General features: G+C 36.8%; 1 protein-coding gene across 3 annotated transcripts; it reads left to right on the top strand.

The window, feature by feature from the left end:
- Window positions 1-442: 442 nt before the first annotated feature.
- RHOT1 (ras homolog family member T1) lies at window positions 443-27466 on the top strand. Of its 3 annotated transcripts, XM_054846433.1 has the most exons (21): window positions 453-625; window positions 4895-4953; window positions 6730-6811; window positions 8031-8074; window positions 8875-8928; window positions 9269-9321; window positions 9871-9979; window positions 10545-10646; window positions 12109-12207; window positions 12648-12756; window positions 13708-13828; window positions 14079-14163; window positions 14549-14694; window positions 15309-15409; window positions 15662-15792; window positions 16148-16231; window positions 16987-17106; window positions 17445-17647; window positions 19004-19126; window positions 24686-24829; window positions 26314-27466. In XM_054846433.1, exons 1-21 carry the CDS (start codon window positions 589-591, stop codon window positions 26429-26431), a joined length of 2124 nt encoding a protein of 707 aa, XP_054702408.1. In that variant the 5' UTR covers window positions 453-588; the 3' UTR covers window positions 26432-27466. The 3 variants fall into 3 exon arrangements, with proteins under 3 accessions (XP_054702410.1, XP_054702409.1, XP_054702408.1); XM_054846434.1 differs by lacking the exon at window positions 24686-24829 and having other exon boundaries at window positions 449-625; XM_054846435.1 differs by lacking the exons at window positions 19004-19126; window positions 24686-24829 and having other exon boundaries at window positions 443-625.
- Window positions 27467-27906: the final 440 nt, after the last annotated feature.

Genomic DNA, 27906 nt, shown 5'->3' with positions numbered 1-27906 from the left:
GTAACAACACGAGGAACTCACCGGGCACCTCTAGTTTTCCGCATATGCATTGTGCCATGCTGGTCAGGAGCAGCAATTTGTTATGGTTTGATCGTAAATTACCACACAATTTAAAAGGGAGTGCCTTGTGTTGCTTCTGATGCGTTCCTATGCGTCGGACGCGCTCACTTGGCTGGCGCACCACTGCAGCCAGCACCGTTTCATTACGGTACATCTGCATCACGGCTCCTCGATGACAGACACCTCGGTCACGGCGGGAAACCCAGAGCAAAGCTCCCCTCGGGGGACCAGGCGCCCCCCAGCCCGGTACCCGCCGTATTTCCCGGCCGGGCTCTGAGGAGCGGCCGCCCAAACGGCCTAAGGGCGGCGCGCGGCCTTCAGCGCCCGGCGCGGCCTTCAGCGCCCGGCGCAGCCGCACGCAGGCGCGCGGGCCGCCACTACCTAGTGTGTCCCTCGCGAGCCGCCGTAGTCTGCCCGCTTCGCGGTGGGGAGGGGTCGCGGCGTGAGGGGATCCCAGGCCGCAGCGGCTCCGCTTCCCCCGCCGAGCCCGATGTGAGCCGCCCCGCGCCGGGGCCAGGGAGCGGGGCCATGAAGAAGGACGTGAGGATCCTGCTGGTGGGAGAACGTGAGTGCAGGAGGGGTCGGCGCGGCCCCGGGGCAGGGCGGGGGCCGTGGCTGTGGGGCAGGGCGGGGGCCGCCGGGGTGAGGGAAAGCTGCTGTCGCCATGCCGCCGGCTGTCAGATCGTCCCGGTGCTGCAGGGCGGGGGGATCCCCTCATCCCTGCCCGGGCTCCTTCGCCTTGGGGCGGTGAGAGCGGCCCAGGGCGGCGGGGAGAGGAGGAGAGCTCCGGCCCTGCGTGGTTGGCAGAGGTCGGGGTTGGGTGCTCCCTGGCCGCGCCGTGCTTGACTGCAGCGGCGGGAGGGACGCGCCGGCGGGCGCGGGAGTCCGTGTGTGTGCTCGGCCGGGAGTTCTCGGCTTCTCGCGTCCCTTTGCTGGATACCGAGCTCGCAGCATGGCTGTCAGTTTACGGAGTTGGTGTTTGGACGTCCCTGGAGATGAACAGGATGAAATTCTTGCCCTATATTTGGCTACATCCTGTTTAAACTTTTTTTGTGGAAAGCAAACAAATCTTTCTTGTTTACTGAGTTTGGAAATCATAAACATCTCTGTGGCCAGCTGTGCTCCAGGCGGTTATCAGTTGGGTGTTGTGGACAGGAGAGACATCGAGCTGTTGGAGCGAGTCCAGAGGAGGCCACGAAGCTGATCCGAGGGCTGGAGCATCTCACCTGTGAGGACAGGCTGAGAGAGTTGGGGTTGTTCAGCCTGGAGAAAAGGCGGCTCCGGGGAGATCTAATTGCAGCTTTCCAGTACCTGAAGGGGCCTACAGGAAAGATGGTGACGGACTGTTTGTCAGGGATTGTAGTGACAGGACAAGGGGTAATGGGTTTAAGCTGAAGGAGGGTTGATTTAGATTAGATGTTAGAAAGAAATTCTTTACTGTTAGAGTGGTGAGGTACTGGAACAGGTTGCCCAGAGAGGTTGTGGATGCCCCATCCCTGGAAGTGTTTAAGACCAGGTTGGATGAGGCTTTGGGCAACGTGGTCTAGTGGAGGGTGTCCCTGCCCACAGCAGGGGGGTTGGAACTAGATGATCTTTAAGGTCCCTTCCAACCCAAACCATTCTATGATTTGTGGCTAGAACAGGGCCAGGGAGCCGTATCCCTGCTTCTGCCATTAACTTACTGTATGACGTTGAATAAACAGCATGTGTTTATATGCGTGCCAGAGTTACAGTGGGTCTGTGTTTTTTCATATGTTCCTAAAATTATGTTCTTAAGTTCACACTTAGGTACCCAAATAAGTGGCTAGGCTTTTAAAGATACAGCTTCTCACTGATGTAAATAGCAGCAAGCAGGTTCTGTTTTGTTAGTTTGTAAAGTGTGCTTAAGTTCCTCACAGGAAAAGAATACAGAGTAATTACCAAGTGTTATTAGTAAAATTACCTAATTATACTAAGAATGTGGTACTACTGACAAAGCTTTCCTGAGAATTTAATACCTCATATATATTTATAGTACAGTTTATGCAGTTATTTTATAGTGTTGGCTCTGTCTACACTGCCTAGAAAGATTCTCTATGACCTCTTTAGAGAGGAATCTTCAGGGAGATGGTACTATGCAGAAAGAGTTAACTCATTAAGCTTGGATTTGGCTAGTTTTACAAGACTCAATTTATTTAGAAATGTATTTGTGCATTTGAATACACAGTCAAATTCCTCATCATGATGTATGCCTAATTTACCTTGCTTTCTTCGACAATGGTGCGTTCTGAACTGGCTCTGTACAGTGGTTTAAGTACAGGTGTAATGGGTGCCTTGATTTGGCAATTAGGTTACCAATGCATTCAACTGAAAATTTCAAAGATACAGATCTCTTAAATATAGCAACATAATAGTACATGGCACACATGAGGGATTGTGAGCATCTTTATATTATATTTTTGTTGGAATTGTAGCGAACAGAAGGGAGAAATTTGTTTTACAAATCGGTAAAACTTGTCAGTTATACTGTTAGTACTATTTTGTATGCATGTGTTTTATATAAATTAGTCTGAAACCACAAGTTTGTCTAGACCATGTAATACTTGTTATGATAACAGCAGACCGTCAAATTCAGACTCTGAAATATCACGTGAAGACCTTTTGTTGTAAGCGTGTTCCATAACACAGCCTTTTTCATCCCCAGTGGTCTACATTTTAGATTTAAGGTTGTTTTAGTCCTAGTATCCATGGCGCAAACATCAATTCTTAACGGCTAATAACTTTCAGAATGTGTTGAACATGTTATTTTATGCAGTATGGCCTAAAAGACTTATATAGGAGGAAAAAGATGAGTTAATTATCACAAAGTGCTGTGCTGTTTTCTTTATCCTAGTCAGCTGATATTGTTTAGGCTCTTATTTCTAAGACTGTAAACAGAATTGGAAAGGCAAATGGTTGACCTAGATTCAAGCAAAATAAACCACATCTCTCCACTTGAACCTATGGATTTTTATAAAAAAACTCTAGAACACTTGGAAGTCTATCAGAAGCTTACAAATACTGAGCATCTTTACTAACCAGCAGCCCATAATCTTCTATTTTCTGTCATATAACATTAATGAAATGAATTTCTATATCTCAAAGCCAACATGTTTTGTCACTGTTTCAAATTAGAGCTGACTTGGTCAGATGCAAAACATGCTGCACCATTTTCAGTAATTATCTAATAACTTCACTTGCCTTTCAGGAACATACTTGATCTGTGGAAATAGGAGAGCTTTTAAAGTTCTTTTGATTCTGGCAGGATGAAACTTAAGATGTAGTTTATACAGGAGGACACCTGGCAGCGTAAATTACAGTTTAGCTCATATGAGTATCTTTGAAAACAGAACCATATTGCTGTTACAAAACCTGTATCTTATTGCTCTCCAGCTAATATCACTGGTGAAAAATTTACAAATGTTCTCCCTAAGGAAAACAAAAGTCTTCCTCCCCAGGATAACTTTTTTTTGCCTATCATAATTATATAATAATTACTCTTTAACTTACCATGGTGAACAGAAGCTTTTATTTCTGGATGTCAGAAGTCCCTTTGTTACTGTACCAAAAATAGACTTGGATAAGTCAAATATACTTTGACTAGATCATCAGTTCAGTAATACCATTTTCTGCACCAAAAAACCCAGTCTTACAATTTCATATCTTCTTCTTCCTCCCATATCAGAATTATATACAATAAAATAGACAAAGTGTAAATGCAGTGATATCAGCAAAACAACTTCTGTCAATTCGTGACATTTTATATTGTTTTCAGTAGGAACAGTGATGCAGGCTCTGACTGATTGCGAGCAGTGTCTTAGTTGGTAAAACATGGATGCTAGTGAAGATGCTGTATGTCTGGGATGAAATAGTTTTTTGCTTGAATTGAGGGCTGTCAAAAATATACAATCCCAGATAATATCCGAATCTGAACATTTTAGGTTTTAAGAACTGTCTTGAAAACGAATAAAGCAGTAATAGTCTTTCAAGGCTTTCAAAGGAACAGGAAGTTGACAGATGAAGGTTTTTGGAGAGAGGGGAACCCTGGGAAAAGTTACCAATTCTTAATTTTATGGTCACATTAAAGATTCTCAAAATGAAGCAATCCACTTGTGATATCAGAAGTCTGAACTTTGCAGGTAAACTGAGTCATTTATTTGATTGAATACAGTTGAATATTGAAGTAGAGATGATATTATTATTATTGGATTAAGAAAACTGTGACTTCAGCAGGGTTAGTGGTTTGGGTTTTTTTTCAGCTTTTTGTGTCAAGGAGATTATGCTCTTGCACTTTCAAAGTAGTCAAACCGGTTTGTGGAGACTTTGTCCATTGGTGATAGAGCCATGTCTTCCTGGCCAGCTCTCATCCTTGGTAGTTTAGGACTGAAGCACAATCACAGTACCAAGAATACTATAAAAATACTTAATTCCTAAATTCCTTTCTGTGTTCTTTCTTTGAGTCTATTTATTAAGTTGTATTAGTGCATTTCCAGTTTGTTTTGAATTTTTGGTTTTTTTGCTTAAGTGTTCTATATTCAGGTTAAAACCCGCTAATTCTTTTTTGTAAGACAGAGCAGGATTTGATTCACTTCTGGATGAAATACAGAAGTGTGAAATGGAACCTAAGGTTTTACAATAAAAGAATTTTGAGATAATTGCTGTCATCCATATTTAGTATGTTTAAACAACAGATAAAAAGCCTTTAACATGGTAAGTTGGAAAATGTTTTTAAAATACTTCCAATTTTAAGATGAGGTACAACTATTGAGTATAACAAAACCAAATTATCTAATCTCTGTTTTTAATGCTCTTGCAGCCAGAGTTGGGAAGACATCACTAATTATGTCTCTTGTCAGTGAAGAATTTCCAGAGGAGGTAGAGCATCCTTATTTGTTTGCTATGTTTTTATTTCTATCCTGTTGTATAATTTTTTTAAAGAGTAAGTTAATAGGGTCTGCTTTAAAATAATGTTTCTTATTTAGAAAAAAAAATAAAGTCTAAAACTGCAATGATGACTTCTGGAAGAGTGATGTAGGTTAGGTTAAATATATCTGTGTGAAGATTAGGAATTTAGATTTTATCTATGTTCCTTTCTTGTTTTTCACACGGTTAATGAAAGTAATTTTTTTTATATCTGAGGAATGTTAGGGGGTTTTTAAGTAGTTGAAACTGGTCATAACTGGCGGCATACTTCAACTATCAGAGACTCATAAATGGGAAGGTGCTGAAACAGGCAAGACCCTCAATTTTTTTTTTGAGTGTTGTATTTAAAGAGCAAGTAGATTGAAAAATGAATGAGAATGAGGAATTAAAAAGTCACATTGTATAACTTAACCGTGTTTTTGTAACTGAGACAATGCCTTTATTTCTATTTTCGAAGAATGTTTTGCTGACTCTTTTGGAGTAAAAACCACCGAAAACTGCTAGTGCGTTCTTCCAGAATAAAAGTAAAGCTCCTTCTACATTTTATTCCTCTAAAAAAGCAGCACATAGTTCTCTTTATACCATGAAAAGAACTGCAGCTGCTGCAAATAGTTAAGCTTTTTACATATAAACATGAATGTTTATTTCTTCTGATCACACGTCTTAAAATAGACATCATGTGCTGCTCTTTGAATCTACACTGTGCTGTTTAATGCAAATCAGTAGGTTACTACAGTTCATGAGTCCAGATTAGATTGTTAACATAATTTAGTTAAATTCCCAACCTTGCAGGTAAAAAGGAGCACCAGTTGCTGTTTGTTCTTAAACTGCTCAGGGACCCATTCCTTTGACAGGTGGTTTGTTGAGGTATTTAATGAATTGTAGGCACCTCTTCACTTCTCATCTTCTTCCTGCTGTATAATCTAGAATATTTCTCTAAATTTGTGTTGAGAGAAAAAGCGTCATTTATATATAACACAAAATCTGCCTGAAATTACAGAAATAACTTTAAAAAAATACTGCATCCTATATAAACTGAAGAGAGAGACATGTATAATTCCTGCAGGTCAGTCATGCAGATCAGAGCTGTAAGGTGTGTAACAGATGTTTCAGACTTTGAAATAACGTTTAATATACTGGGTATTATCAGTAATCATTCTTGATGAAGATGTAAGTAGAGCCTGAAGCTTTACAAAGAGCCATTCTTCTGGTGATTGGCTTCTCTTTTTTCCTTTTTTTTTTTTTTTTTTTTTTTTTTTATTAAAAGAAAAGTATCATGAAAGTTCAGGGTCAGCAGGTGAAAGGCAATAAATAGCTGTGCAGGAAGTTTTCATTAAAATTAGGTTTAAGTTGATTCTTTCTGAATATGGATTAGTGTTCTCTGGAAAAAAATGGCCAGCAATCATAGCTAGTTTACAGTATTTTGCAGAACACACTTTTTGTCAGTATCATGTTTTGCTTTGTAGGCTTTTCTGAACTTAAAAGTTTAGCACTCTGTCAGAAGCAAGGAACTTGTCAGGTTATGATTATGTAAAAATGGAGACTTGTATTTTGTCTGTCATGCTTGTTTGCAGTATCTTGACTATTTTTTTTTTTAAACAAAATAATAAGCTGTTCTATTTAAAGCTGATTATTTGGCAAGTGTATGATAGTATATGACTTTTTGTCCATCTGGATTTTCTGGATTATCTTTAAAGGCTTTTTCTTGCCGTTTCTTTACAACCCAAGGTTCCACCACGAGCTGAAGAAATCACCATTCCAGCTGATGTCACCCCTGAAAGAGTGCCAACCCACATAGTGGATTATTCAGGTAAGACCTACACAATCCCATTACTGTCTGACTGATTTGGCATGGAATTGTTTATCTAACTCAATAGCCTCTTTAACAGTCATACTGGTACAGGACCAAAGCTATGTGTAGGAAAAGACTAGATTAAAGTAGAAACTCGTGGGATAAAAACAAATCAGATGATGATGGTTGGTCCTACTAATTCAAAGCCTAACATTAACTGCTGTTGGTACTTCCATGAAAGACAGTCATAGCGATATTCCAGTGAATTTAGTGTTCTTTGTGTGACAGATGTGTTTACAGGCTCAGACAAAGGCGAGTACTTTCATGGAATTCAAAACTATTTTTCTTTCTTTCAGTAAAGAATTCACTAAGATGCAGGAGACTTTGCATACCTTATATTGTATGTCTTTCTAAATTTCTAAGTTTGGACACCTTATCCTTTTGTGTCAGGTTCATATTTTGTATTTCTGTTTTTTGATATATTCTAACCTCCTTGATCTTACTGAATAGATAAATAGGCTCACTATCAAGGTTCATATGCTATCATAAATATGTGCAATGGTTGCACAGCTAGAAAAATCCTATCACCATTTATAATGGCAGCATTAGGCCATGTTAGCAGATACCTTCCTGTCTTCTTTCTCCCACCACTGCTGAGGAAATATCTTTGGTGTGTTTACCTATCTGGAACAAAGAAATAATGCGTATTCTTGTCATTGGACTTGAACTCAAATTCATGTGGCATGGGTTTTTCTATTGGATTAAATGTTTCATCAATTTGATTAACGGAAGCTTGGTCTCACAAAAAAAAAATCATCATCACTGCAATAAAATTAACATATGCCATATTCTGTTCTAAAAGTTTACATTATAGAACAGCATTGCTACTTATTATCCCAGGAAGGGGCTGTTGATAAATGTAGGGGGATGCAAACTATGACTCATTCCAGAGAGAACCTGTCTACAAATGTAATTTAATTATTCCTCTTTAAAATAGCTGCTAAAACACTTGTGTGCAACAGACTGTTTCTGTCTTGCAAGTTAATGGATCAATTTCGTTATTGATACAGCAGATGCACTCTTTAGTGCATTTTATGAAAAGACGTTTAAGTAACAAGAGCTTTCACAAGACTGTCCTGTGAGCATTGTGAAACACCCCAGTTCAGTTTCTTATGTTTTTCAGTTTTGTTCGCAAAAATGTTTAGTATTAACAAATGGCTTATTCTGTTGAATGCAGAAGCAGAGCAAAGTGATGAGCAGCTTTACCATGAAATATCACAGGTAAGTGTATTTTAGTGTTTACTAGAAAATAGTCTCTGCTTTTGGAGACATCTTTCCTTTTAAGTTCTCTGCATTAGGTGGGCTTCAGTTTGAAGAAAAAAACCCACCTCTTTTGCTTTTTCTTGCTTGGCATTTTGTTTTGTTTTGTGCCTTGTGCTGTAGTAAACTTTCCTCTATTTAAGAAGTGTAGGTACTGCCACTGTGTTGGTGAATTGAGCTTAAGCTTTGTCCTTCCAAGTGAAAGGACAGAACCTAAATATATTTTAGTCAGTAGACCAAGGGATTGACAGTTTTTGTAAAGAAATAATCCTACCCTGGAAAGATCCTTTTTGGTTCTTTCTGTCATGTTATATTTTATTTATGAATAGCATGGCATTCTTGGTAATTTTATAATTCCTCCCATTTCCTATTTTCAGTTCTTTCTGACCACCTTTGCATGGTTTCTGTACAGTCTGTCATGGTGTTGTGTTCCATTTCTGGCATTTAGTTTGATATTTGAGTGGAGGCTGCAAATGATGATTCTTCGGTTTAGATTTCTTGGTAGCATAGGTCTCTCTGCAGGCATAAGCTGTGAATGTCACACTGCAAGACAGGCTTTTTGGCACTTCTCAATGTATAAATTATTTGGTTTAAGCTGTTGTTCGGGCTGCAAATAGCTTAAACAAGTCAGGGACACAGTTTTTGACTAATGGTGGAACTGTCCTTACTCTGATGTTGTTACGTATGGTTCTTAATTGTCTGTGTTGCTGTAGAGACTCTAAACAGTGGAACTCCATGCCTTTCCTTTCTTTTCATTTTAGGCAAATGTGATTTGTATAGTATATGCTGTTAACAACAAGAATTCTATTGATAAGGTATGGTAACACATTTTATCCGATTATTGCTTGTGCACTGTTAATTGTTGACAAGCTGAAAATTGTATTAGGTATTTAAAGTGCGTAAGATGGTGTTTGAGAATGTATAGATGTGTTATTGTTTCTGATTTATTTCAACATCTGAGTCTTCAGTCATTTCAGTCATCTGACAAAGTTGCTCATTAATCAACTCTATTTTTGTATTTGTTTCCCCCTTTGTGGGTAAATATGTGCTGCCTTGGGAGAGAAGCAGTAGCAGTTGTAGTTGAACTTGTGCACAGTTCAGTCACAGTAAATTTGAAAATGTATTTTTCATGTTTGTTTTTTAACCCCACTTTAGGTAACAAGTCGATGGATTCCTCTCATCAATGAAAGGACAGACAAAGATAGCAGGTGCATAAGTAAAGATGAGAAGTGTGAATTAGGCTGCACATCGATGGGTGTCAATGGACAGTGTTGAGAATGTTAATTGTTTAAGAAAATCAAATTCTAAACTTAACGGTTATATGAGAAGTCCAAGCAACAAGAGATTTAAAGTATGTAGGTCTGTTACATATGCCAGCAATGCTATTTATTTTGAATTTCATGGGCAGCTTTTACCAGGTGTGTTTATATTTGTTATGATATAACTAGTTTTGGCTACGTGGTCTGTATAGGTTTTCTACTGATGCTGGTTTTGTATAATAATATGTGTTTAATTTTGTCTGTATCTGTGTGTTTTTTGTAGTATCAACTAGAAGTACATTTTCTGTCTAAGTGTATATCAAAACAATTTACTTAAAACTACTGTCGTTCAGTTTTGCCTATTGGCTGCCAGTGATATTTAATTACATCATAAAAATAATATAATGGCTTCCTGGTGGGAGGTAGGATGCTAAATTAAGATAGATCTTTATCCCTCTGTCTTTAAAGGTCTTAACCTTTTTGTTTGTTTGTTTTCAGGCTGCCTCTTATATTAGTTGGAAATAAGTCTGATCTAGTGGAATATAGCAGTATGGAAACCATCCTTCCCATTATGAATCAATATACAGAGATAGAAACATGTGTAGAGGTATGCAAGACTTTCTGAAGTTAGAATGAGTAACAAAAAATACACTCTTGCCAAGCATATATGGCAACTTTTAAATAGAAAAGATGATTATTTTTTGTTGTTGTTCAAAAGAAAATATTCAAATATAAGTTATTATCATGGTGAGTTTATGTTATTTTTCTTTAGAGAAGATTACACTATTGCATGTTACCGTCAAATTCTAATATTTAGAGCCTCCTCACATCCTTGCCTTTAGCACGTGTTTCAAATTTAATATTAAGCCAAACAGGTGTGTGCAAAGTATTAAAAATGGAATTTAAATGTGTGAATATGCCTCTCTTTTTTTTTTTTTTCAAAGTAGATACAACTTTTTGATTTATCTGGTTTTATTGGTATGACAGCAAGATGTAGTGAGACCTCCTTTATTAATTACTGAATAGAGGGGCTAGATGTCTTTTTTTCTCAAACGGCACTGTACCCACAAGAGGGGGCTAGATCTTTAATAGTTTGATGGTTGCTTAAATTTCAGAAGAAATCACCAAATAGTCAAGAAACTAGGTAATCAATATAAGGATTTTTCTTTCAGTGCTCAGCCAAAAACTTGAAGAATATATCTGAGCTATTTTATTATGCACAGAAAGCTGTTCTACATCCTACAGGTCCTCTTTATTGCCCAGAGGAGAAAGAGGTATTTATACATAGATTGTAAGAACAAATAACAGGGGGGAGGGGGAATTATTCACTTTCCTGTTCTTTCCTTTTCAGCGGACTTTGCATTTCTTTGTGTGTTCTGTTACCACCACCCCACCTCCAAATGTCAAGCATTATATTCCAAAATCATGGTGATTGCTTTGTGTTGTATTAATCCAATCTGTCTTTCCTCTTCATTCAAAGCAATGAAGACATTTTTTTGTTGCCCATGTGAATTGCTAAGTAAAATGAGAAGCTTTGGTAATGGCTTTAACCCCAATGTAATGTGAACAAAATCATGTGTTCAATTTAGTTCTCCTTTAGATACACATTTCACACTAACTCCATTTATTTCAGCAAAACCATTCCAGACTTGGCCTAATTTCAGGGAAAGTACTTTTCTGAGCATCTTGTGAGACTTTGGCAAAAGGCATAAGAAATAAGTGATGTGGCTGGTTTTTAAGTATCGCGGGTAGTTAGCTCAGAGTATTGTGAAGCAGTATGTTTTTTAAAAAGAACATTAATTTAATGGTCAAATACAAATAAAATCTCTAAACGTAACCCCTGTGTGGTACTGGGCAGTAGGAAAGTTGCTTCAATTGTAAATACTTTAAGTAGAGAACCAGAGAATAACCCTGTTTTGATTTCTTCCATCAGAATCATCTTTATGAGTTAGTAATGTTGTGATAAAATTGTTGTGCTGAAATCTTTTTGGTTTTCCAAAACCAATCTCTATGCAATCTGTGTGACCTCTGTGAAGAGAAGAGTCCATCATCACTGTAGTTGTTGGGAGAGAATTACCACTGTCTGTTTTCCTTCACTCGGAAGGTATCCCAGCAATTCTTTTGTCATAGAGATAGTCCATATGATCAATGCTTTGCCTGGTAGATGAACGAGCCCTGTGAAAATTTTCAGTATTTGATGTTTGAAGCCTTCTGAAGCCATAGTTGAAATAGTGAATAGAGATAGTGCGCTTATTTAGAAAGAGTTGACTGTAGTTCTAGAGCCATTTATTTCTGCAAGGCACTGGGATTGCAAGGGCTTTTTTTTTTTTTCCCCTCCCCACCAAAAAATATTTTGGGGAAAAAAATCATCATTCAGTTGTGTTTTAAAAGATTTCTATAGCAATAAGACTGAATTTAGAGAACTGATTTTTTTAAATTTTTTTTAATAACGAAGTAGTGCAACCTTCAGCTTGTGAAGACCTTGAGGCTCTTCTATTAATTGAACAGAAAGATATTTAATGTGGAATAATTGCTTTAAATTTATAGATATAAATTTGCTAGATCAGGTTTTTGTTTCCTCTTGCTTTTTATTTTTGTGTATGTGTGTATGAATGTCTCCATTCTAAAAATGAAGGCTAGTATTTGTTTTAATGTGATTGAGCTGCCTGATCTCATTCAGTGTAGTCTTTTTATATTCAAGCCTAGAAGGATACTGAACTTTCTTTTATTCCTTAGATGAAACCTGCCTGTATTAAAGCACTCACTCGCATTTTTAGAATTTCTGATCAGGATAATGATGGTACTCTCAATGATGCAGAGCTCAACTTCTTTCAGGTAACTCTTTTGCTTGTGTTTTCACCATGCTTAATAGTTGAACTATATAATTCTAGAAAAACAAGTGATTATTTTGAAGGACCAGTAGTAAGGTGAATTATAAGGGAATTGGTCTAAATATTAAAAGTCTTAAGTGCAGCATAAAAGAGTGCATCTGTAAAAAAGGAAATTGTATTAATTTTATTTCTAACCATTGTTCAAGTTTTAGTTCAAGAGCAAGATAAAAAAATCTATTTAAACAAACAAGCCGCACTACTGGTATTTAAAAATAAAATCAAGTTTGTACACCTTTATTTCCACTAAGAAATTGGATTGTCCTTTACTAGCTTATCAGAATATTTAAGGCTGTATTTCATACGGGACATGCTGTTTGTCTAGCTTAGTAGCCAGTGGTCCTAACATGCTCTTTTTGTTCTGTTGTTTTGGGGGTTTTTTGTTAGAGAATTTGTTTTAATACACCACTGGCACCTCAAGCTTTGGAAGATGTAAAGAATGTAGTCAGGAAAAACCTAAGCGATGGAGTTGCAGATAATGGATTAACATTAAAAGGTAAGCCTTATTTAACTCTTAAAAGATGTGTCTTTGTACAGTTGGTAATCATTCTTATATAAAAAAGCTAGTCTTTTGGAATATGATCTCTGTCTTGATTCTTTTAGACTGCAAGAGCTGGATGTAGTGGCAGTATGATATCGAAGGATGATTAAACTGAGGAATACCGGGCTGAATAAAATAAGATCTTTCTTACTTCTCATTACTTATTTGGATACCAAGCTCTGTATACTGATTCAAAAGAGATTGTCTCCTAGATAAATCTGTATCTTGTCTCTAGGCTCACTGTCTGCAACACTTGTCAGCAAGGTGTGGTGTCTGTCAACATTTTAACAGCTGTGTTGTATGGATTTGCTCAGACCATATGGCAAAAATGAAAGGAGAAAAAACGTTTTCTTTCTGAGCATCAGTGTAACTGCTTTGCTTGTGAAGCTTACGTATGTAATAGGACTCGTGAGAAATTGTAAAGAGTGAGAATCTTAAGGCTTAGCCTTACTAGACAGTGAAATCTCAGTGTTCATTAAGCCCTGGAAAGTGCTAAACAAAAATCCTACCAGTTATTTCGATACATGAAAACTGAAGGCAGTCTTCCATGAGACTGCTCTCCAGGCTTCTTGGTAAGGCTTACTATTTTAAATTGTTGAAAATATTGTTGTCTTTATTTTCATACAGCTAAGTTCTTCTATAATGTTGATACTGAAAGAAGCAAACAACAACAGAGAACCAAGTGGATTGTTTTATGGAAACAGTTCCTTGAAGGACACTTTTATGAATAGCATGATTTCTGAACCTTCAGTCTGCATAGATAATGCTGTAATGTCACCTAGGAGGTTTAAAATCTGAATGCGTATTTCAAGCTTTTTTGTTTTCAGCCTGATACTGATTCTATAAAAATACCTGTAGCAGGTAAAGCACTTCAGGGCCTTAAGATTTCATCCTTTCGATTTTTAGGTTTTCTTTTTCTACACACGCTTTTCATTCAGCGAGGAAGGCACGAAACAACTTGGACTGTTTTACGTCGCTTTGGATATGATGATGACTTAGAGCTTACACCAGAGTACTTGTTCCCTCCGTATGTATCACTTATTTTAGCTTGCTTTAACTTACGTGCAGTTAATTTATGCTGCTTCCTGCTTTGGCAGGAGGAAAAGGTTAGTGCAGTACGTTTATTTAACACATTGTTACATCAAGATAAATTATTAAAACTAAATGTAAAGGTCAAATACCAAATATTGTAATTCAAAAAGTCTATATTTTGAGTTTTAATAGTCTATATTTCATAAATACACTAAACACTACTTGTATTTGTTTTCAATAAACAGGCTAAAAATTCCTCTGGACTGCACAACAGAATTAAATCATCATGCATATTTGTTTCTTCAAAGCATTTTTGATAAACATGATTTGGTAAGCTTTTAATTTGAGTTTGTGTCCTTATGCTTAAGAGCCTTAGTTTGCTAGCAGTTTTGATAGCAAAAAATGTGGTTTTGTCATTATGTCATTTCATTCAGAAGCTGTCTCTGCCTTAAGTTATGCAGTCAAAACTGGCCTGCTATTTATGTTTCTGTCTACAAAGAGAGTTGGCAGTTGCAGTTGTACTACCAAACTTTTTTTAACTAGCTCATATATTTAGTCTTATTTAAAAGCAAGAAAAGAACAATGATTAAAAAGAAAGCAGATCAGTTTCTCATAGCCAGTTTCTTGAATCTTGCAAGCATATAGCAGGAATATATCAGTTTAGAATAGACATGAATTAAGTCATTTATGTTTGATGTCGTATGTTTGTTTTCAGGATAGAGATTGTGCTCTGTCCCCTGATGAATTGAAAGATTTGTTCAAAGTCTTCCCTTATATGCCATGGGGACCTGATGTTAACAACACTGTTTGTACAAATGAAAGGGGGTGGATTACATACCAAGGATTTCTCTCTCAGTGGACGTAAGTGTGATACATTACGTTTTAGTAGTGGAGAACTTTGGGTCTGATAATGCATTTGTAGATTCTTCTTAAAAATCTAGTAGAAAGAGTGGAAGTTTAATAGTTGAAAATTGAGCCAAGCAGTCAAGGTCTTATATAGCCATCCAGTGGCCTAATCTTCAGACAATCGTTATAACCTGTTCAGGGTTTGGCCAGTGTCTCTTCAAACTGTGGAAATCTCCCTGAAACTTGTCAAAATATTTATTTCTGTTGTTCTGCTCTTTGGAGACGGTATGAATAATGATGTTCAATAATGAGGGGGTTTTTTCTATTGAAAATACAGAAAATGAGAAAAACATTATTTGCTGAGGAAAACAATAGATGGTGTGGGTTGATAGGCCTCAGCAAGTACTGCCTTCATAGTATTTTGCTGCCTATTAAGGCAGCAAACATATAACTGGTAAAGTTGCCACCATTTACCTTCAGAGTGTATCTGTCCTTCAGTACTACATAGTGCCAGGAATACTTCTATCATGTCAATCTGGAGATAGGAGGAAAAAATTGTTTCAGTACTGTAAAGAATTGGTATCACAGATGCTAACAATTTAGAAACTTCTTTTTGTCCCCTCTGCTAGACTAACCACTTACTTAGATGTACAGCGTTGTCTGGAGTACCTGGGTTATTTAGGCTACTCGATACTTGCAGAACAAGAATCTCAAGCATCAGCAATTACAGGTAATAATAAAAAAATGTTTGGTGCAACTTAGGAATTTAGACATCTGCTCAAGAGTGAATTGTTTAAACAAATGGTCTATCTTTTTTCATTTATTCTTTTTTGCTTTCTGCTCAAGTCAAGCCTTTGATTTAATATTTTTATTTTGTGTGTATTTTAATGTAAGTGGACAATTATTTCATGTTTTCACATACATATATGTATCTACATCTTATGAGAAATATTTGTGGGTTGTTTTTTTTTTTTTTCAAAAGTAACAAGAGATAAAAAGATAGACCTCCAGAAAAAACAGACTCAGAGAAATGTTTTCCGATGCAATGTTGTTGGAATGAAAGGTTGTGGGAAAAGTGGAGTTCTTCAGGCTCTTCTTGGAAGAAATCTAATAGTAAGAAACCTTTTACTTATATTCACCTATATATGCTTTTAAGTTAAGGTTAAACAGCAAAAGTAATTGATCTTAGAGCTTAACTAATTATTACTGAGTTTGGAGAGCTCTATGAGGGAATATAGAATTATTGTGGAGCAGGTTGGTTTGGAGGGGTTTTTTTGGGTTTTTTAGCAAATAGACAAATGGCTATTGTGTGCAATAATTGTATATCATGGATTATGGCTATGCATGTAGTTGCAAAATAAACCACAGATTATTGTAATTTTCATTAATAAATGGAGTAAAACAGCTGTTCAGATTGAACTTAAAGGGGCAAGTTGCTGTGGTCTAACATGAAATTCCGCATTTTCAGAGACAGAGGCAAATACGTGCAGAACACAAATCTTACTATGCCATTAACACAGTCTATGTATATGGACAGGAAAAATACTTGCTGGTAAGGTTGCCTCATTGTTATTTGCATATGACTGGTTAATCTTAAAATTCAGTGAATTATTCAGAGCTTTCTGCAAACAAATTTCTATTTTAATTTCTCTTCTTCATAAATGTGGATTCCCCCCTGCTCCTTTTCTGGCTCAAATAACTTCTGGTTTTACATGTTGCTAATACTTTAAACTGAACCTGTTCAGGACCTGTTATATTTGAAACCTTGACCTAAATTGTACAGAACCCGATCCATTATATTTATGCTGCAGGGCATCAAATTATAGCATACGATAAATTATCAGCAAGCAATCTACCTACTCAATAAAGAAGAATCTGTCATGTAAGGTGATTGGGATGGCTAAAGTTAATCTTCAGTGGGTGAAATACTTTCTTTAAGGCTTGTTCTACTGTAGTTTTCCTTTATGATAATATGATATCTTTCTTTGTTTTCCAAGATCTAGTCCTCTGCTCTGTGGTTTTTCTCTGCCAGTTTCTATGGGAATCTAAGACTTTGTGTTAAAGTAAATGTAACTTTTTATGCTGAGATTGTGATTGCCTGCAGATGTGATGTTAACAACTCACATATGTTGGCTGTATGGTAAATTCCTACTATTTCTTTTTCATTAATTCTGCCTATTGGCAGTCTATTAGTTCCAAGGATACATAAAAATGAGCCATAAAAATTATGAGAAAAAAAGTTATAAAATTCCTTTAACTGCATAATGACAAAGCTTGTCTTCCTCTCTGACCGTCTTTTTTTTCCAGCTACATGATGTCAGTGACTCTGAATTTTTAACTGACCTGGAGACCATATGTGATGCTGTCTGCCTGGTATATGATGTCAGTAACCCTAAGTCCTTTGAGTACTGTGCCAGGATTTTTAAGGTTTGTATAGTTTACACATACAAACCTTTACATTTATGTATCTTTCCACTGACAAAACATTCAGTGTCAGTTATTGGTCCTATACACAAGTTCTAGTGTTAAAAAGACATTTTATTTACGGGTTCTGGTTATATATCGCTGATGCATTAAAAATGCAGTTTTGTTATTCATATCAAGCTAACGTCTACTTGTCTACATTAAAATATTCTGCTACTAGAAATGCCTGACTTCAGTGCAATGAATATGTCTTAATGCTTCTGCAAACAGTTCAACTCAGGATGATCCTGGCTGAATGTATCCTATACTGTTTCTTTCACCTTTTTTCTTTAAATTTGCAGCAACACTTCATGGATAGCAGAATACCATGCTTAGTGGTAGCTGCCAAGTCTGACTTGCATGAAGTTAGACAGGAATATAGTATTTCTCCTGCTGAATTCTGCAAAAAACACAAAATGCCTCCACCTCAAGCCTTTACTTGTAATACGCTTGATGTGCCGAGTAAGGATATCTTTGTTAAACTGACAACTATGGCAATGTATCCGTAAGTACTTGAACCGTTATATTTTTCATATTGCATGGGTCACGCACAATACCACTGCATGTTATTGTTAGCCACCAGAATGGAACTGCCTCACTGAGATTTAGCAACAGAGAGACATGACTTGAGTAGAATCTTCAAATTATTTTAAATTGAGAAAGTTGGTATGTATCCAACATACAAATCACTGTCAGCTATCGTTACTAAGGTCTATTTTGAAGAATACACTACTTCATCCAGCTCCTGTTGCAAATTCCAATGAATATGTAGGGTTCTGTTCTGTCCTTACAGTGGATGCATAGCTCAATATGTCAATAGTAATATATTGGTATTTGTGAGATACTTGTACCATAATCCTTGTTAATAGCTCAACTTGATAGTTGATTACAAGTAATGACACTCCTTAGTGAACAACAGTTCCCCCGATGCACTGCGTGAAGCTTTTTTATTTTCAGGGTGTTTATTACTATGTACTCTACCTAATTAATCTAATAGATCTTATATTTTTTTAATAGAATTTCTGTATAAACACCTTTTTTGGCTTCAGATAGAAGATACTTAAGCTCATATTCTTCACTACACATCTCACTGTTGCTAAGCTCACTTTGCATCTCTTTTTTTGGTGGGTGGAGCTTTTAATATGACGTTGAACTACTGAATATTACAGCAGATGGAGTCTAGTATGACAGCTGACATTTGCTTTAAATGAAATAGAACTAATGTCACTTTCACCCAAAATAATAAGGTTTTAAAAAAATACTTGAAACTAAATGTATTGAATTAGACTTGAAAAGCTTTCATTTTGTTTTTGTTCTCTTGTATTTATTTTGTAGCGCTGAAATACTGGGAAACCACTAAAGTGTAGCACTGACCAAATGTCTTGTCATATCAATATTCCTGCTTCTCCCTTAGTTTTCAAGCATGTGTGTTTGTTAGGGTGGGAAAGGTAGAGGTAACTGTCACTTTGTAAAGTGTGCATTCAAAGTGGTAGAAAACGTGGCTTACTTTCCTTTGAAAAAGGGGTGTTACCTATTGCTGTGCAGACATACTCAGAAGCTTTTAGATGCTTTCCTTATAAACTTAAATTCAACAAACGTTTTCATTCATGTTTGTGCTTTGCTATTAAGATCTGTCTATGGTGGTAATGCCAAAATGTCCAAGACGTAGAACATCTAACCTTAAAATTCTGCACAGCTGTAGTTGTACCCTTGCTTACCCAGTGTATTTTTTTTTCTCCTCTCCTTACTCATTCAAATGTACCTTTTATTCCTAAATCTCTCTTGGTTGTGGCACAGTCCTAATGTGCACCTGATTTTATGAGCAAGATTTCAACTCCTGTCCTTCTGTGTGTTTTCGCAGCCATGCCCGGTTACGCTGTATGTGCGCCTGCAACAGGTGTACATTTTGCATCTGTCAGAACTTCCTCAACTCAGACTTGCTGCAATCTGTAAAGAACAAACTCTTCACTGCAGTTCTTACCAGGTCCTTAACTTTATTTACTAGGTACCAGGTGTGCTTTTAAAAATAAAGGTTTTTTGAAAAAGCAATTGGTAACCTTATATACTGCAGATTTTTCACTCCATATCCACTAAATAGGCAGATACTTACTTTAATAATTGTCATAGAACTGTCAAACTTTAACTTGAAGGTACTTTTGGTCTTTTGAGCTTAGTCCAGTGATTTCTTTGAAACTTTACCAATTTGGTAGTTGATTCAGGCACTTAGTGATTGCAAAAATACTGTGGAGGAATTAGGATTGTGTTTTTAGGGAACTGATAATGGACATTAAGTAGTGTCTATAAATCTGTGTAATGTGTCTCACTTGAGAAGTTATAGGTTTGTTTAGTATTGATTAGAGGTGGTGCCTCTTTGATATCAGTTACACAAATATTTTCATAAAGGCACAGCTTTACTTACAGCAGCATTGTATATAACATATAACTTGTTTATAATTGCTAGTTTGATGTTTGGGAATTCATAGAATTTCTGTGTGTGTGTGTGTGATGCTCGGTTTACACAAAAAGCGGGTATTTTGTGTAAGAAAAAAAAATCTAGAACTTTTAACGTCCAGTTCCTCTCTGAATATAGTGCAACATGTAAGAAATGGTAAATGGTTAAACATTTGCATTTACAGATACTTTGGAAAAAACAGTTGGTAAAGAGAGGGAACTGGTTTTCAGCATTGAAAACAGCGCCATACCTTGTCTTGTGTGTACTGCAGGCAGTTTTTGACACACATGATTTACTAACACCTCAGCACTTGTCATCTCACCCCAACAAATGGGAGTTCAAACCGAACAATTTTTGTAGTGCAGTGGTTCATCGTTTGTAACCTTGAAAGTAGCTATGATAAATGTGTGTGTTTGAAGGCTATGGTTAGAATATCCTGACGTGCTGCTGGTCCATGTATGTTACTGCTTTTTACTGTTTTCAGATGTAGCTGCTCCAAATAAGTGTCTCCTTTAAACGCAAGTTACACACACATAGGAGACCTACTGATATACCCACCTACAGTATCGAGCATCTTTATGCAATACCACTTTAATCCAAGATAAAAGTGTTAATCACAGAGAAAGAGTTGAGAGAAGGGTGAAAAACTCGTTAGTTTAGGAAAAGACTGCAAATATGAGTGAGACTGTTCATGCTGCATCTCTTCTACAGCAGCCACCCTTATACAAAAATCCCTTGAATCAGCAATCTCTTTGCATATTGTCACTCTAAAACTTCATTCAGCAGTCACTACTAGAAAATCCCAGCTCTTCATTATTGAGGCTGTAATAATGCATCCTCATTTTTTGGAATGGTTATGGGTTGCTGGATTAGCTGTTGTGGCTTGTTTCTGTCTTGTATGGGCCTATGTTGTTTTTGAGTCCTGCATTAGACATTGCACTTAGTTCCTCTGAAATACTGTCAAGGGCTCGAGGTACTGAAATCTTTTTATGAGAAGTCTCAGGATGCTGTCATTCCACACCTTGTCACTATCTAGTGTGGAATAAATGCAGGAAACTACTACTGCCTAAAAAAGTCCGTGATTCAAGGTAAGAACTCCTCGCAGACTTTTCCACTGACCCTACAGAAAGGAAAAAATATTTCCTAGAACCTCTTTGTCTATAGACATTCAGTTAGTCACTAGGGTTTTGTTGCAGGTTTCCAGCATGCTCGCTTCATCTCACCAATTCTCTTCCTAATTAGTTCTTCAAAGATGTTTCCTTACCAAACACATTGCCGCAGGTTATTCACCATTCAGTACATGGACTACTGTATAACTGCATATATAGTAGAGATGAGGTATCTGTAAACAAGAGGAAATAGCTCCTAATTATAGATGTAAGAGAGTAGAGATGGTTTTCTTGTTTAAAAATGTTAGCTGTTAGATGCATTTTTAATCTAATGATCTGTGATTAGATTAGAGAAAGCATTTGAATCGAGAAGGATTTTCTGATGTAGTTAGTTTATATAACTTTTCTTATTTTGCCTTTACAGGTGCTTACCGTGAGGTCAGACAGTTGGGCAAAAGTTCAGTAACTGATGGGTAAAGGAGGTTTCTCAGGAGTATTTACTCTCCTGATCCCTTCCTATTCTGAAGCTTTAGACAGTGGAAGTAGGTAAACTGAAATTTTTCAGATCGGACCCTTCCTGTATTATTTGTTGCTAAGTAATACGTAAACACTGCTACCAAGGCAAAATATGATACCACATTTGAATGTTCCCACTTTAGTAATTAAAGGAAGAACATTGCCTCTATGCAACTGAAAACCTATTCACGCCCACATTCAGTTTCTCTTGTATGGACAAATTTCAGAGGCACTCCCGAGGGTTTGTAGGCTATCAGAAAGGCAAGTTCAACAAATGTGGAAGTTCAGTTTGGAGACGTTTATTGTGCAGGAACAGGATTGTTGGTTTGAACTACCCAGGATCACTCTTTACTGGCTCTTTAAGGAAGGCACTGCATTCATATCACTATACATGCATGTATGAGACTTGTTACTATCCTGTAGTATTTTTTATATTTTTAATCTGTTCTTTCCTTTAGGTGTTCATTTGTATTTGTCTGGCTGGCACTTAATCTCTTTTTATTACATTGTTTTACCTCTTTTTAAAAGCAAGATTTCTGCTTATGTCATTCTAACACTTTCTGTAATGATGAGCTTGGATTTCTGGCTTTTTTTTTTTTTTTAACTCCAGAGCATCAATTTTTAGTGTGGTTTTTCCGCTTTCTTGGTTTTGAATCATTCACTTGTTGCCTTTTGCTTGTATAGTAGTGGCATTTTTCTGTCAGCTAAGTTCATTTCGAAATAAAATAATTCTAATGCATGAGAATTGTGTTGTTCAGTGAAGGAGACTTCTCAGAGCATGTTTTTCTTCCTGCTAAAGTTTTTAAATACTGTGGAACAGAAGTGAATTTCTACTTGCGTATAAAACATGGATGTTTCAGGAATTATTTTTAAGATTTTTTTTTCTATGAAAACCTTCCTTCTGTGAAATTAAAGTTAAGATGATAGTTTTGTTTTCCTGTAATAATGGGGAAGTTTTAAGAGTATAACCAAGGATTTACTTTTCACTATGTGCAGTGTATGCAGATTATTTTTCAAAACTATGGTATACTGCCTTAAATCTAATTGCAGAAATCTATCCATATACATAGGTGTCCCCCAAATTAGGACAGTATAACAACCTTTTACTTACCTATCTTCCTCCTTCTTCAAACTGTGTAATGCCCCATACTGAATAGAAGTTTGCAAAGCTGCATCCCCTGATTTCTTTCCAAACAGAATATATTGAATTGGCATTTTACATTCTATTTAGGTTTTGTAGATAAGATGCACTCAGAGCTTTTCACATTTTAGGTGACTAATGCATGGGAGAAAACTCTAACTGCTGAAGTTGGTTTGCATCCTAGGAAAATATGTGCCTGAAGGGAAGCTGCAGCAGCTCGCACATGTTACGTGATGGTTTTGGAATTCAGTTGCTTATATTTTATTGTTAGAACCTATTGTCTGTCAGAGCAGGCTGCTGCTGCTTGCTGGCTGCATTAACTTGCTTGTAAGTTTGGTGTGAGTAGCCGTGTGACTAGCCTGCTGGCCTCACCAGTGTGCTTTTAAAATGCTTTTGTAGGCAATGCAGGAGTGTTTCTGAACTGCTGGGAAGGTTTAACCTTAACTGTAGAGTTGGGATTCTTCTGCTGCTGACATGGAGAAAAATGTCAGTATTGGCCCATAACTCAGCAATTTTCTGTGTGTAACCATGACAGGCATGCTCAGTTAACCTCTTGGTAAGTGCATGTTGCAAACTTCTTGTGAGTTGTTAAAGCCTCGTAAAAGAAAGACTGTACAGATTCCAAAGATCTTATTCAAAAAGTCGTGAGTTACTTGACTCACTATTAAGGGTAAGTTGATTAAAAATCTGGGGTTTTGTCCAAAATGTGCATTAAAATCTGAATTTTACACCAAAGGCAAAATTTCTAGACTTTCTTATAGATGTGGAACTAATGGTGTGATTAAATGCACACACTAATCTATTTGGGAAGTTCGAAAGCTAGTTATTCTTACTAATAAGCAAGAATTTTATTTATGGACTCCTAACTACTACTCTGTGTGTGTGTATGTGCACATCCATATATAAGTTTTACCCTTGGAGAGAGTAATTTTTCTAATTCAGAGTTACTCTCTTACTGGCACTGAGATAAATGTATTGAGAAAATGTATGAGAAAAGTTGTTCTGCATTATTGCCACCTTCATGTTAACTTGTGCTGGAAACAAACATTGATCCTTTTTATTATCTCAGGTTTTTGATTGGGTTTTTTTTTTGGGGGGGGGGGGAGGGTGTTGCCTTTAATGGCAGCTAAACAATATTAGGAATCAAAGTTGCAAAAGTGGAATTTATGACAGCATAAGGAACATTTAAGGAAGGAAAAACTGGAATTTTTTTCAAAGGTGTAAAGCAATTAGACATCCATAGTGTTCTGAACTTCAGTAAGTATTTTTGGACATTTGATTTTTGGGCTGAGATGTTCAGAGGGCCCTAATTGTTTCTTATTGAAGTCAGTAGATTTCCTTGAGTTTATAAAACAAATCACTGCCTTGATTTAGTTCCTTTATTTAAATTAAAGAGTCTGTTACTGTTAGGCTTAGAAAAAGGATCAGAGTCAATTTATTCTCCCTTCAGACATGAAAAGAGGATTTTATCATGACTAAGAATATATTAACTGTTTTTAAAAGGATGAAGCACGCTCAGCAAGTTTTGTGCATACCATTACATGTGGACATGTGCAAAAGTCAAAACAAGGCTAATTATAGATAGAAATCAGAAAATGTAGATGTGAGAGATAATGCTTTATGAAGCAGTGCAAAAACACTCATTTGCAATTTAAACAGCGATTTGCACATTTAAAGGAATGGTTTTTAAATTGCACAAATAGTTGGGCATTTGAATTAACCAAATTAAACTTGAGAGTTTAGTTATACAAATATTCACCCAACAGAGTTTGTCACGTGATCTATTAAAATCATGTTACAAGTGATTTATTTTACATAAAGAGATAAGTTTTATAATTTACAGATCTGAAAACTAAAAAAACCACCACGTGTAGTGATAAAATACGGTCTTTAATTGAATTATCAACAGTAACGAGATCTTGTCAGTTTTAGGACTGATATATTGAAGTCGTTCCAGTGTGTTTAGCACAGTACTCTAGCTCATGCGTATGGCGCAGGAGTATTGCAGTGTCCTGTGTACACATGAAAGTTGAGGCTCTGGGACTGGAGTGGGAAGAGATTCAGTTTCTTAAGCAGTTTTCTTTGTCCTTAAAGCAATGGCATTTAGCTACATAAAATCATATATTTTACTTAGCTCATCAAAAGTACAAACTCCATTTATTTCTGTTTTTCCCCAAGCACTAAGTTTTTAACAACTGCACAAGAATCAGGGGCTAGATGGCTAAAAACTATAAATTCTCTGGGCTTTGTTATTTGAGCATATTTGAGACACTTGCTGTTGTTGAGCCATGCTATGAACTGCAAACTGTGCATGTGTGTGAAAAGGTTAAGACCCTACATAGATGAGTTGGGGGCCATGCTGTTAGCAGACGAGGAGAGCAGTATTATGCAGCAGGTGCACGCCGTCAACTCTGTAGAAGATTCCATCTTCATGGAGTCATCTCTTGGTCCACGTTTACTTGAAGACAGGTAACAGCAGCCTAACTAAGGTGGCCTTGCCACTGCCTTTTCCCTTTCTTCCCCTCAGCAAACCACTTGACATCTGGTTGGCAGAGAGTTTGTCAAAACTAGCTGTAGAAGAATTCATGAGGAATTCATGAATTTGATCTGTTCCATAACCCAGCAAGATATTCTTAAATAAGATTAGGAATTTGTAGAGACCAGCTGTGTTTCGCTGTTTGTGCACCAAAGAGCCTGTTCTTCAGCATGTGGTATTACAGTACACTGATTATCTATGTGGCTTATATTGCTCCTGCAAATGTTACTAAAGAATATCCTAAACTGGTTTTGTGTATTTTGATAGCAAGTAACAGTTCCTGCTTTATTAAACAGCTTGTATGCAGTAGTTCTACAGTTCACACTATATGAACTCTCTTGTGCACTGTGTATGCTTAGGATCTCTGTGTGCTCCTTGTACTTAATACTCCTGCAGCTTTCACTGAGTAACCCGTGATGATTAATACAGGCTAAAATACACAGGGTAGTGAAGTTCTGTTGTAAGTTCTAGCTTAAACAAAAGCAAACAAACACTTTACTATTGTTTAGGAACTTCTTGTGCTTTGAATTATGGCATTTATGATAATTTGTTTTAAATGTTAGCTCCTGCTTTATGGTAAGCTGTCATACTTGAGACTACTTTTGAGGATGGCTAGCCGTGTTTAACTGAGCATGCTCACAAACTTCTTGCAATATGTGGGAGAGTTGGGTCATTGGCTGTCTACTGTCATGCAAGAAGTGGCTTTTTATGTCATACAGTCACTTCATACTGTTGTTACATCTTGTCTTTCTGTTGATGCCATTGTCACTGCTTGTTTCACTAGCACTTTCTCTTAGCTTTCAGCTTGGTATTGGATGACTGTTTCTATTACTGTTCTTGTGACTGTACTGGGAAGAAAGGGATTTACAAATGGTCCTTCTTTTGATTCTAGCTTTTGGAAAAATATTACTTGCTACTTGTCAGTAAACTTTTTTGGGGGAATAAGTATAAGTAGATCTTCAACAGGACTGGAAAGTTTTTCATGGAAAAGCAGAAATATGTAAACTCAACATTGGAGGAAAAAAAAGGATTTTGCTGGACAGAGTTCTCTCACTACGGGTTATTAATTATTTTCTAGCTATTTTTGTTTTCCTTTTTGGAATGCTTGCTGGTACTCTCAAAGACAACACACTGCCCTCCCCACATTCATGACTAATGATCTGCTCCTGCATTTCTCTTCAGCTGTGTGAGCTCTCTGACTTTAGTGAGATCTACTAATGTGATCAGGGCTGCAGATCAAATCCTAAGCTTTTAAGAAAAGTAAAATGACTGTATAGGTATTCGTAAGGCTGAATTGTAAGCTGCCTGCCTGTGACAAGTGTAGTGATGAATTTCCAAAAGCAGAGTAGTTTAGCACAAGTTGTCTGATATTCCTGTCATGGAATTAACCTGGTTTTGTATGTGTGTTAAATTTTAGGCATGTGACACAAGCGGACCTCAAGAGCTCTACATTTTGGCTCCGAGCAAGTTTTGGTGCTACTGTCTTTGCAGTTTTGGGTTTTGCTATGTACAAAGCATTATTAAAGCAACGGTGATCTGAGAAGAAGCACATCTGGCCCTACCAAATAAAAAACTACTTTTATGTACATTCTGAATGCTTTAAATTCTGCTAGAAATATTTATATATGCAGAGTTACTTTATTAATATTTGTAATTCATGCATCAGATTATTTTAAATTATAGCTCTAACTACAGTATTGCATAATGCGTGGAAAAAAAGAATTGCATCTTAACAGCCAGCTAAAATGGCTTAACTCGTGAGGCCAAAAGGGAATTTGTTGTAAATAACCTGTACATATTAAAGCAGTAAGACATTGCTTCCCAAAAAGCTATTCAAAATACTGTTCTTGAATGTTTCACAATGGTGACATACTAGTGTATAGTTGAAATTAATTTTTGGTTGAGTAGGTTCAACTCAAGGATCATACTTCCTCAAGGATTGCTTATTTATTTCACATTCATCTGAAGTGATTTCATCTTTTTGGACTATAAGCTATACCAGGCAGAATTTGTGATTTTTGTTCTTACCTATTCTTTTTAACTGATGAACAAATTTCTCCACTAACTATGTATTTCAAGAAAAAGTCACTGTTGTTGTCCTGGCCTATGATTTTGTATGTTACATGACCAGTGATGTATTTAGCAGTCTGATACTTCTTTTAAAAGGAAAACCATACATTTCAAAAACTGCCAGATCAACTTCATACGCTGTGTGTAATTTGTGTTCTTCATTTTCCACTGTTGTGTTTTATAACCCTTATGAATCAGATGAGCAAATTTGTATATTATAAATGTTTATAATTCAAAAAGTGGTGTTGTTTAATTTCTCACATCTGTCAATCATACCTGTTGAAAGCTGTGTATAAGATAAAACTAAAATAGTACACAGTGCCTATTCTACTGTAGTATATTAGTTGCATGAATCACAGTGCATTCTGTAACTGGCTAGAATTACCGATAGACACAGCTTTTTTAACAATCAAGTAAATCAAACATTAATTCCTCATGACAAACCTATTTTTCCATTGCTGGCCTTTTCAAATATTTCAATAAAATAACTGTGTACTGTGTTTGTGTTTATCTTTTTTTAATTTTTTTTATTTCCCCTGCCCTGAAAGGTGGTCCTCAGAAAACCTTGTCCTTTCTCCAAGAGAATACTGTCAGTGCCTTCGGCTGTTGGAGCTTCAGTATCTTGGCTAGATAGTTTCTTTGAGTTGTCTTATGAATGTGCTGCCTCCGTTAGAGATTTGTTTCTGATTTTTATCAGAAGACAAAAGTGACTTCTGTGATATTTGAAAGCAGAAACACAAATGTATAGTCAGCCATTAACTTTCTGGTTACTGTCAAGGACAAAACAGAGCAGGAGAAGAAAGTAAATAGTTCAGGGGGTTGTTTGGGAAAGCTAATGCCTGTCTGCTACACTGACCTTCCAGAAAAGTCAGGCAAGAGCAGGTGAATGAGAAAGTTATCAACAGAAGGTTAGAAAGCTCCCAATCTGAAAGCTGTTGTG

Source organism: Grus americana, chromosome 18 (assembly GCF_028858705.1).
Source record: "Grus americana isolate bGruAme1 chromosome 18, bGruAme1.mat, whole genome shotgun sequence".
Taxonomy (NCBI): Eukaryota; Metazoa; Chordata; class Aves; order Gruiformes; family Gruidae; genus Grus; species Grus americana.
Note: the sequence above shows the minus strand (reverse complement) of the source record. Positions and strands in the feature narration are given on the sequence as shown.